At 63.0% G+C, this 10,404-nt stretch overlaps 2 protein-coding genes across 5 annotated transcripts in view; both read right to left on the bottom strand.

Moving 5' to 3' along the window:
* The window catches only part of PYGO2 (pygopus family PHD finger 2), a 2,059-nt gene extending 1,778 nt beyond the window's left edge, over nt 1-281 (bottom strand). For both annotated transcript variants that reach the window (XM_041464966.1, XM_041464967.1), the window contains exon 1: nt 21-281. In XM_041464966.1, the coding sequence (XP_041320900.1) occupies nt 21-144 (124 nt within the window). In that variant the 5' untranslated portion in view covers nt 145-281. The remainder of the gene's footprint in view (nt 1-20) is intronic.
* Nucleotides 282-403: 122 nt separating this feature from the next.
* SHC1 (SHC adaptor protein 1) overlaps nt 404-10,404 on the bottom strand; it is a 10,112-nt gene continuing 111 nt past the window's right edge. The window contains exons 2-14 of one of the 3 annotated variants that reach the window (XM_041464963.1): nt 6,848-6,851; nt 4,701-4,862; nt 4,390-4,460; nt 4,011-4,074; nt 3,632-3,751; nt 3,149-3,202; nt 2,978-3,029; nt 2,670-2,796; nt 2,404-2,572; nt 2,185-2,245; nt 1,904-2,071; nt 1,559-1,821; nt 404-1,313 (exon numbers count right to left, since the gene is read on the bottom strand). In XM_041464963.1, the coding sequence (XP_041320897.1) occupies nt 1,185-1,313; nt 1,559-1,821; nt 1,904-2,071; nt 2,185-2,245; nt 2,404-2,572; nt 2,670-2,796; nt 2,978-3,029; nt 3,149-3,202; nt 3,632-3,751; nt 4,011-4,074; nt 4,390-4,460; nt 4,701-4,859 (1,437 nt within the window). In that variant the 5' untranslated portion in view covers nt 4,860-4,862; nt 6,848-6,851 and the 3' untranslated portion in view covers nt 404-1,184. Of the gene's footprint in view, nt 1,314-1,558; nt 1,822-1,903; nt 2,072-2,184; nt 2,246-2,403; nt 2,573-2,669; nt 2,797-2,977; nt 3,030-3,148; nt 3,203-3,631; nt 3,752-4,010; nt 4,075-4,389; nt 4,461-4,700; nt 10,399-10,404 lie in introns of those variants that run through there. The other 2 variants (XM_041464961.1, XM_041464962.1) reach the window with 2 other exon arrangements.

Below are 10,404 nucleotides of genomic sequence, written 5' to 3'. Positions count from 1 at the left end.
CCCGGTCCCCCCGCGCTCCCCTGCCTTGCCCTGCTTCCGGCCGGGCCCGCCGGCGGCAGCGCTGCCCGCGGGGTGCGGGGGCCCCGGCGGGGCCGGCGGGGCCGGGACCGCTCCCTCCAGCTTCTCTGCGTGCGGGGCCGCCATAGCCCTCACAGCGCGCGCGCCGCCGCCATGGCCCGACCGGAACCGGAACCCGCGCGGGGCCAATCACAGCGCGCGGGAGGCGGGGCGACGGGCGCGAGACGTGTCAATCACCGCAGGCTCCCGCCCCACCCGCCGGTCAGACCAAACCAAATGCAGCGCGATGGGAGGGGGAACCAGACGGGACAAACCACGTACGAGGTCCGGGGGGAAGGGGAGCACCCGCCCACAGCGACCCCTCCCAGCTCACAGCAGGCAGGCCTAGAGAAATACCAACTTTAATACAACCGCCAGTTCCTTTGGTATAGCGGGGCAGGGGCCTGGGGCTGCGAGGGGCGGGGCTGCGCTTTGGCTTGGGGGAGTTACACTGTGCATGCAGGGGGTCCTCCCGCCAAACCCCCGGGGCTGCCAGAGTTGCCCTTGCCCAGCTGGGACGGGCAGGGAGGAAGGGGACGTGGTGGCACGTGTCCTGGAGCACAAGCATGTCACGGAGGGGGTACAGGGTGCTGGGAGCACGGGGGAGGCTCTGTAACCAGCCCCTGCCCTTGCATAAGAGTGTGGGACCTGCGGGGTCAAGGCACAGAGTTAACACGTAAAGTGATCCGGTACAGTCGAGGGCCTCGTGCTTGGGGGAGCGGAGCCCCCCATGGGCCCCCTCCTTGGCCCAGGGGCCAGAGATAAGGACAGGCTGCCTCTGGCTCGGGGGGCTCAGCCTGCCAGTCCTGAGCCCGTGCTGGTGAGCACAAGAATGGCTGTGGCACAACAGCAGGGCTGGGTTTTGGTAGGAGCTGAGCTGCTCTGCAAAGGCTGGAGATGGAGAGGCATGGGCTTTGCAAGAACCGTTCTCTACCCTGCAGGCACTCACAGCCTGAGCCCCCCATGGCCACCAGCTCCGTGTGGTGAAAGGAGAGAGGCCCTGTCCTCAGCCAAGTCCATGCTCAGTCCTGGGTGGAGCACCTGGAAGAGTCTGAGGGCTCCCTGGGGCACGAACACGGCCAGAGGGCTGTGCATTGGGGGTGCCGTGCACTGGGGTCCCCGGGCGCTCACAGTCTCCTCTCCACTGGCTGCTGCAGGCACATCTCACTGCCGGCCGAGATGATGGGCAGGTGATTGTCCATGTGGTAGCTGATGAGGTGGCTGACGCTCTCAAAGCGATGATCTTTTGTCCGCACCTGGGGGGCCAGAAAAGGGGCGCTCAGGAGGCTGTCAGTGCCCACGTGAGGCCAGAGCTACCACCCTCCATGGCATGGGCTGGGCACAGACCCGGGGCTGCAGTCTCAAACCCATGCTCTGCCAGGCCCTGTCCATCCCCAGAGCCAGCCCAGAGTTATCCCCTGAGCAGCAGTGCAGAACCCCAATGCTCTGGTGGCTCTTGTAACCCCTAGGACCCCCACTGCTGCCCTCTATGTGGACTCACCACTCCCTCGGGATCGACGAGCAGCAGATGCTTGGGCTGCCCACCCTGCAAGCCAGTCAGCACGTACTGGCCCGGGGTGGTGGTGCTCTCCCGTACCAGGAAGTCTCCGTTCACCTTCAGCAGCTTCTCAGCCTCCTTGCGGCTCATTTTCCCATGGTACCAGGGCTCCCGTCTCAGCTGCTCCTCCATGGAGGCCACCACCTGGGCGGGGGGCAGCGCCACAGGCACAGAGGGGGGCACACGCAGGGCATCTTCAAAGGGCTCTGCAAGGAGAGAGGAGCGGGGGGACCATGACCAAGCCCACAGCCCTACCCACAGCCCTGGCTGCAGCCACCATTCACTCACTCATGTCAAAGAGGTCCCTCTGAGTGCTGCCGTTGGCTGTGGCCGGGGTGCCAGAGGCTGAAGCTTGGCGTGTCTTGTCTATGTTCTGCACGTTGACGTAGGACGGGTCATCAAAGAGGTCTGTGCGGCCAGACGTGCCTGCTGGAGCTGGGTACTTTTCTCTCCCTGCTGCCAGGAGCACTGTGGTCAGCAGGGCTTCAAGCCCACCTTGGCCCCCCACCAGTGCCCACCATCACAGTACTGGGGTCCATGGAAGAGGATGGAGACACCCATCACATTACCTTGGGCAGGAGCATGCTGCTTCTGGGGGTCATACTCCCCACCGGATGACTGGCCAACAGGCTGCAGGGAGAGGCAGAGATGAGCCCCCATCCCCTTTCCTGCTCCCCACACCCCAGACACACACAAATAACCTTCAGCAGAACCCATGGCCCACTCAGGGTCCCTATGATTCCCTTATAAGATGGTGCCTCCCCAAGAGGACATGCTCAGAGCCTCACCAGTGTGGCACCCAAGTGATTTGGGGTCTGAGCAGCCCCATCCTGCAGCCGCATGTCCACGACCCCCCCAATGGGAGGTTCCTTGCCAGGGAAGTCGTTGTAGTACTGGTGATCCGGGGCTGGTTCCTCCTCTTCTTCATCCCAGGCAGAGCCATCAAACCCTGCCATCCTGGGAGAGCACAGCACAGATAAGCCCATGACAGCAGCCATGGCTGCATCCCCTCTCCAAAACCACCTTCCTCCTTGTCACATAACTCTGCTCTCACCTGTCGTGGGGGGTCACCAGCTTTGGAGGGTTCTTCAGGTACTGCTTGAAGCGCAGCTCGAAGGCCTGCCCGATGGTGCTGATGACATCCTGTGCCAAGCCTTCAGGACACTCCAGGATGTGGCAGGCTGGGTAGAAAATGAAGGGGTGGGATTGTGGAACTCCAGCACCAAGGTTCTCCACCCCTGAGCCTGCCCTGTACACCCCAGAGCCTTCTTAGGGGTCATCCAGTTCCCCCCCTACGCTGAGCTGATCCTGAACCCCTCCAAAGTGGGGCTTTGGCATCAAGGACCCTTGCAGCACCCTCACCTCTCTGATTGACGGGGTCTTTGGCAACGTAGGCAACATATTCAGCTGTGTCCTGTGGGTGAGACAGCAGAGTGAGACACGGCTGCTGGGCAGCATGGGGCCCGAGAGCTGGGCAGAGGGCAGGAGAGGCCCCTGCACAGGGCACGGATGGGGACCCTGCCGGGTACTCACCGGGTCTCCCCCCGATGCAAAGGAAATAGACTGCATGTGGTGGTTGGCAATGATCTGCAAGGAGGAGAGCTTGTTGGACACAGCCAGGAATTCCCTGTCACCCACCCAGGGGTGGCATATCCCGCTCCTCCCAGGGCTGACCTGCCACAGGGGCTCAAAATCCTGCAGAGCCCTGGTTATGAGCCACAGACCACCAGGAAAAAGACTGGGACATCACTGGGAGTGGGGTCAAAACCAGGAGATCTGGCCCCAGGCACGGGGACTTGGGTCCCACCGTCTCCAGGAGAGATCCCACAAAGCACACGGGATATTCCTCCCACCTCTTCAGCCCCAGGGACTGTGGGGAGGTGAGCACTCATCTCACAGCCCATCCAAACATTCCCTGGGGAGGCTGGGGGCATCCCCTGCCCCAGCAAGATCTGGGGTGAGGTACATGAGGATTCCTGCTTGTCCAAAATCAACCCAACCCCTCCCCATTCTCACCTGCTTGCAGTCTGAGGCCATGAGGTTGAGGCTGCTGGTGGAGATGGTCAGGGTGATGGGCATGCCTGCAAACTTCAGGTTGCTCTTGCCCAGGATGGAGTTCAGGGAGCGGCTGCAGGGCTAGGGGCAAATGGTAGCATAGAGAAGGGGCTCCCCAGACCAGACAGCCCAGCAGCAGGAGGACAGAGCACATCCCACTGCTTCCACAGCAGAGATGGGCACCTTGTTCTCACCAGTGGCCCTGGCCCAAGCCTCAGCTGGGAATCAGAGCCCTGGGCTGACCAGCACAGCACTGCCAGCTGGGCTGGGATCTGGTCCTTGGCCCTGTGCTCAAACCAGCCACAAATGCTCCCCCAGCAGCTTCCCAGCCAGGCCTCACCTTCCTCCTCCTCACGGCTCCCTTGGCACCAGGCACAGCTTCACATACCAGCCCAATGGCCTCCCTGCAGGGAGTGCAGTGAAAGGTCAGCCCCCACAGTGCCTGCCTTGCCCCAAGACCCCCCCAGCCACAGCACTCGGGGCAGTGGGGACACAGGGATCAGCACAGGAGAGACAGGGTGACAAAGTGGAAGCTCTCAGGCAGTGCCAGCTGAGGCTCTTTGGGTGGGCAAAGTGCACTGGAATTAGTGTTTGATGGGCTGCAGCAGCCCCTGGCCCCCACTGAAAGCCCCACGTGCTACCAGGGGCTCACCTAGGGCTCAGACAACTTCCTCACCCCTCCCCAAAAGGAGCAGCCCCCGGGGAGAGGCAGAGCTCACCTGGTCACCTGTGTCCTGGTGTTGAAATCCAGAGCCCTCATGGACTGGAGCACTTCCACACAGCCCATGTACTGTGCAAGAGAGCAAGGTGAGCTTGGCCAGCCATGGAGCTTGTCACCCATGTACCCAGGGAGGGGGCTGGGGTCTCAAGCACCCTGGCTCTGCAGCAGTAACTTCCCTGGGAATCCCACTGCCCACTGCCCCGCCCTGTCCCCCGCCCCTTCCCAAAGAGCTTGGTGCATCTTGCTGCCAGGAGGTCCCCAAATCCCCACAGTGACCCTTCCCAGTCTCCCCCACTCCCCAGCACTCACCCGGACGTGGTAGGAGACCCCAGAGCCCATGACCTTGTCATCCGGGTGCAGCCAGCCACGGGTGGGCTTATTGACAAAGCTGCCGTGGCGGGTCCACTCATCACCCCCCAGCTGGCCGCCTTCCACCCGCGTCTTCTTCCCACAGCTCAGCTTGTTCATATCCTGGGAACAGACAGTGACAGGTCTCACTGAGCCGGGGCTGGCACCACCCCCTGGCACTAGTGCTGGCATCCCAGGGGGACCAGGCTCCCCTGGGCTGCTGCTGGCTGCAGAGCCCCGCAAGCTGAGCAAGTTGGCGGGATTGGAGAGCTTCAGGTTGGCCATTTTGGGGAAGAAGGAGCAGAGGGTGGTAGGGCTCTCCTCCAACTCAGGTGAGAGCTCCCCAAGAGGTGCAGCGTGGCTGAGGGAGGAGGACAGGGAACCAGGCAGAGACTGCATGCTTGCAAGGGACTCCACTGGGGAGGGCAGGACTCCCAGGCCCGCCATGGCCTCCTCCGGAGAGGAGACAGACTCGTTCCGCAGGTGGCTGTATTTGCTCTTTTGCAGGAGATCCATGCTGGAGGCAGGTGAGAAGGGCCACAGCCGCCCTGTCCCGAGTGGCAGTAGGGTGGATGCAGCCAGCTGGGCCTCACAGGGGCCCCACAGAGAGTCCGAGTGCCTGCAGCCGCCGGGAAGCTGCCCCCAAGCAGAAGCCTCGGCTGAACTCTGCGCTAGGTCCACGCCAGCCCCACATGGCTGGCAGGGAGGGCTGGGCCTGGGACGCCGGGCAGCAGGTCCAGGGGCTGCCCAGCACCGTGCAGGCACAGCCGATCAGTCGTGATCGGCGGCAGCAAGGACGTGCAGATCCGTTCAGACTGAGAGCAACGCGCTACAGCAGGGAGGAAACGGGGCCGCAGCGACACCCTGGGGAGCTGCTGGCACAGGGAGGGGAGCTCAGAGTGCTCTGGCCCCAGCCTGGAGGTCCTCAAGCCCCTCGCCACTTCAACACCGGGCCAGCAACAAAACCCATTGTCTTCATCCAGGACCAGCTCCAGCTCCCTCTGCCCTGCTCGTTTCAGCACGGCCACCCTCCGCCCCACAGCTCACTCCAGCCCCTGTGCCACTGCCCGCTAAGAGAAAATCAAAAGCATGAATATTTAAAGCCCGGAGATGAGGCAGACACAGAGCGCATCCAAGCCCATCCCAGCCCTGCTCCGAGCACTGTCCAGGAGGGAGCGAGGTCCTTCTGTGGCAGCCAGCGCCACGCAACCCACGTGCCGGCGGTGAGCTGCTGCTGTTGGCTTGCCGGGCTCTGCCGGGGGGGAGCAGCGATGCTGAGATGTCACCGGTGCTCGCAGCTTCCAGGAATACGGGGACATGCAGTCCTTTGAGAGCACAGATCTTGCCTGGAGGGCTGGTGGACCCCCTGGAGGGCTGGAGGACGGCCAGGAGCAGGATACAGGTAGGCTGTGTGCTGGGCAAGGCAGGGCTCAGCACAAACCCCCAGCTGTGGTGGGGAGCCTGTGGGAGAGGCTGCAGCTAATCGCTGCTGCTTCCCGCATCCCAGCTGCTCCTCCCGGGAGAAGAGATGAAGGGGCTGCGGCTGATCGGAAGAGCTGTGCTGACTCACAGGCGGCGGGGCAGGCTCTGCCCGCGGCGCGGGCTGCGCTGGGGCTGGGGCGCAGCGCAGGAGGGGCTCCCGGCGAGGGGAGGGGACGCAGCGCTTATCTGGAGCAGAAAAATCAAGGTCACAGGCGGAGCTAGCGGGAGCGGGCGGCAAGAACGTGCTGGGGGCAAAGTTGGCCCCTTCAGCCTCGTGGAGGTGGGCGAAACTCCCACCTGTGGATCAGGGGGCTCAGGGGCAGGTCTCCCCTGTTGCCCTATCCTCGACGCACGTGCACGCAGCAGGAACTTGGGCCAGCCCGACTGTGCTGCCCTCCACAGCCTTGGCCCCACTGAGGGACAAAAGCTCTCCCCCATCCCCTCTAGGACGAGGCAAGGAGTTCAGACAGAGCACAACCCCCGACGCATCACAAGCCAGATCCTTCCAAACCACCAAGTGCTCTGTCCACCAAACCAAACCTGGGTAAATCTAGGCCAAGGAAAAGGCTCTCCCTGACTGGAGCCTTCACCCAGCACTGCTTGGCACTGGCAGCTGCCTGCCCCACTTCCAGTGTGCCACAAAGCCTGGCACACTGCCATGAGGACAGGGAAAGGAAAGCCACAACAGGGCTGGAAATTGCCACCTACGTGATGCGAGGGGCTGTGGCACACACGAGTGGGCCCGTCACTGAAGCATCTCCTTGGCCATGCACACTAGCTCTGTGAAGGCCAGCCCCCCCAGCTCAGCCACGGTGGTCCCACAGGCGCAGAGAGCCTGTGCTGGCTGCTCCACAAAGTGCCTGTCCCCTCCAGGGGCCCCCGGCTGTTCAGTGCTGTGACCTTCCTGTGGCCGCAGCACCACTCCTCTAAAGAAAAGCAGGAAGCCCGGAGCCAGGAAGTTGCTGGCCCGGTGAGGGGCCAGTGCAGCCCTGTTGCCAGGGGAGCCTGGCTGGGCAGCATCAAGTGGCCACGGAGCAGTGGGGTTTGGCTGTGATGGACTGGTTGATGTGGGCCTGGGCTTGCCTGGCACGGCAGCTCTGTGAGCCCTAATGCTTCCCCAGGATGAGAGCAGGAGGGAATTGCAAGGGGGCAGGAGTGTCTCCTTGGCCCCTTTCCACCACCCCAGGGCTTGGAGCAGCCATCACCTCCAGGCAGCAAAGGGCTGCCGAGCCTCCCAGCTGAAGCTCCTGCTCAGACACATCTCTGCTTTTATAAGCTAGAGTAATTCCTGATTTTCTCAGAACCTTCGAGGCCCGTCTGCCCACACCACTCAACAGCCTGTTACAAGATGCATCACAGCTCCCAGCCCTTGGGGACCATTACAGCCCCCCCAGCCCCAGAGTCTACCTCAAGTCACCAGAGCTCCCCCCCAGTGGGCTCTGAGTGCAGAAGGCAAACCTGGAGATGTGCAAAGGTGCAGAACACCGGCCCTGCCTGAACAGGCAGTCCCAAACCCCATCCCACAGGCTGCAGCCCTTCCCCTTGCCAGGCAGAGCTCCTGCCCCTGCAGCAGAGGATGAGCAGAGCAGCCACAACCACGGCCCCCAAGGAGCTCTGGGGACATGTCCTGGCCCAGCTGCTCCTTGTGTCCTGCCACCACAGAAAGACAACGGATCATGAGAAACAGAGGGACCTGGACTACTTTCAGGCACCCGCGACTGGGACTTCACACACCACCTGGGGCAAGGAAGAGAAGCAGAGTGGGGATGCTCAAGGCTCTGCTACCAACATCTTCCCTGGAAAAAAACTGGGAGCTGAGTCAGAGGCCTGGAACATACCAGTGGTTTGGCAAAAAATCGCAGCAAGGTGCAGGCGGCCACACATACAAACCTTGCCCTGGGCAGGAGGCCCCCTCTGTCCAACTGCAGCCAATGCTGAACCTCTGAGGCAGGGGGGAAGCAAAGGAGAACACTCAAATCCAGCCAATAGCTGATTTTCCCCCATGCATCACAGCAGCATCGAACAACATTTATGCATTCCTGCACGCGACCTCTCCTTCATTCTGAAGAGGGGGTTAGGAGATACCAGTGCAGATGTGGGGAAGAGGCTGGAGACCTCCCAGAAGGCAGAGGAGGCAGGCAGGATCCACCACCGAAGCCACTTAGCCCTCCACCGAAGTCCTTACCACATACTCCATCGCCGGCGGAGGGCAGGGCAGGCCCCGGGCAGGGAGCAGAGACACACAGCCCCTCTCGTCTGGCACTCCAACCTGCGGTTCGGGGACAAACAGGGAGTTAGCCAGCCCTGTCCCAGCCCGCTGAGGTGGGTGGGGGCCACGGTGCCAGGAGGCAGACCCTGCTCCTCCATGCTGTCCACAGGTGGATGGGGCTGTGGCTGCCGCGCGACATGAGGCTGGCACAAAGAGTAACAGAAACCTGGAAGCCACCTTCTTCCCATTGGAAAGAAGGTGGAGATGGGATGCACTGGGACAGGAACACCAGGCTGAGCCTGGCACTGCTTGGACCCTGCCCACACTGGCAAATGGTATCGGGGGCCTAGAGTCACTCTGTGACCCAAGGAAAGTGCTGGAGCCAATCCCTGCCCAGCCCAAAAACCAGTACTGGAAAGCCACACGCAAGGAGGGAGAGCAAAGGCAACGAGGGGGGCAGAGCTGCCCCCTCCTCCAGCCCTTCAGCTGGCACCCTGATGCAAAATTATACACAGAGCCCCCAGGGCTGTGTCCCTCCCTCCCAGGGGACCAGTAAAGACAGGAGTCATGGAAAGAGTCTACAAGGGGGGTGAGCTGGCAGAGGCAGGAAGCTCTGCGAGGGGAAAACAAGGCAAGCAAAGCACTCTTCTGACTCCCACTGCCACTGCCCAGCCGAGGCAGTCAAGGACAGGCCAGAGGAGCAGTGCAGGGCAGCAGACATGATTTACTGCTTGGCAGCAATTGTACCTTTATCTGCCTGTGCCAGCTGTCGCCAGTAGCTTGGAAGGCAGCGAGATAAGGAGGGCTGTGCTTGGCCAAGGCAGTGGAGATTGAGCCCTGCAGCACCACGCCACCGCCAAGCAGAGGTGGCGACCAAGCCCTTTGGACATTGGGCACGGAGGCTGGTGGCAGGGAAGGAGCATCTGGACCCAGAGCCAGGGTGCTCAGCCTTACCAAAGCCCATTTGTGTCCCTCCTGAGGATGGAACACTGCTTTGCACAGCTCTAGAGGTGGCCCAGCCAATGCATTCCCCCACCAAAGGGCAGTGGGTGGATCCTCAAGCCCTCCTTGGCTGAGAGGAGATGGCATCTTCAGCCCCTCTGGTACAGGCTGACACCAGGGCAGCCCTGGCAAGCACGGAAAAGAAGTGCCCTTTGCCCACAGACTTCTGCAGCGCCAACGTGGCAAGCGGGGCCCAGGTCACATCTCCTCGGAAGCTGTGTCCATGGTCTGTAACCTGTGTGGGTGACCCCATCTAAGAGATTCAAGGCGAGAAGCAAGAACAGATGGACACAACACACTGCTGGAGAGCAGATACAGATCTCCAAGGGGGAGCAGCTACCCCTGTCCACAGCAGCTGGGTAGGCTCCAGGTACTCCCTGCTGCCTTACTCTGAAGCACAGAGGGCAGGAGGGCAGACCCCAGCACCGCAGAGGCCGAGGAACCCTCCAAACGCAGCCGCTGGCCCGTCCCTGCCGGAGGTCATGCCAGGCTTGCGGCTCGGGGCTGTCCCCAGACCCTGCAGCACCTCTACAGCCGGTGTCCTTCCGGTGTACCGCACGGGCACGGGGTGGGGACCCGCCAGCCGGAGCCCCAGGCACACACAGCCAGCCGCCACGCCGGGAGGGTCAGCCCAGATCTCAGCACGGCACCGGCTCCTCCAACCCCCGTCCGGCGACACACGGGAGGGTCCGGGCCTGCCCCACGGCCAGGCTCCCTCACGCCGGGCAGACGAGGCAGCTGGGAAGGGCGGCTCGGCCCTCACAGCCCGGGGAGCGGCGGCGTCTCGGGGACGGCTGCGGCAGAACGCCCAGAACTCGTTCCGCGGAAGGCGGCGGCGGCGAGCGAAGCGGCCTCAGTCCGGCGACACTGCGGCCGCGGGGGCACCGCGGGGCCTGGCCCTGGGTCCCGGGCCCGGCGCGGGTCCCCCCTCCTCCATCCGCGCGCGCCCTCACCGCCCCGGCCGGCGCGCGC

This window comes from Pyrgilauda ruficollis, unplaced genomic scaffold (assembly GCF_017590135.1).
Source record: "Pyrgilauda ruficollis isolate IOZ18807 unplaced genomic scaffold, ASM1759013v1 scaffold185, whole genome shotgun sequence".
Classification (NCBI taxonomy): domain Eukaryota; kingdom Metazoa; phylum Chordata; class Aves; order Passeriformes; family Passeridae; genus Pyrgilauda; species Pyrgilauda ruficollis.
The sequence above is the reverse complement of the archived record's forward strand: the minus strand, read 5'-3'. Positions and strand labels throughout refer to the sequence as shown.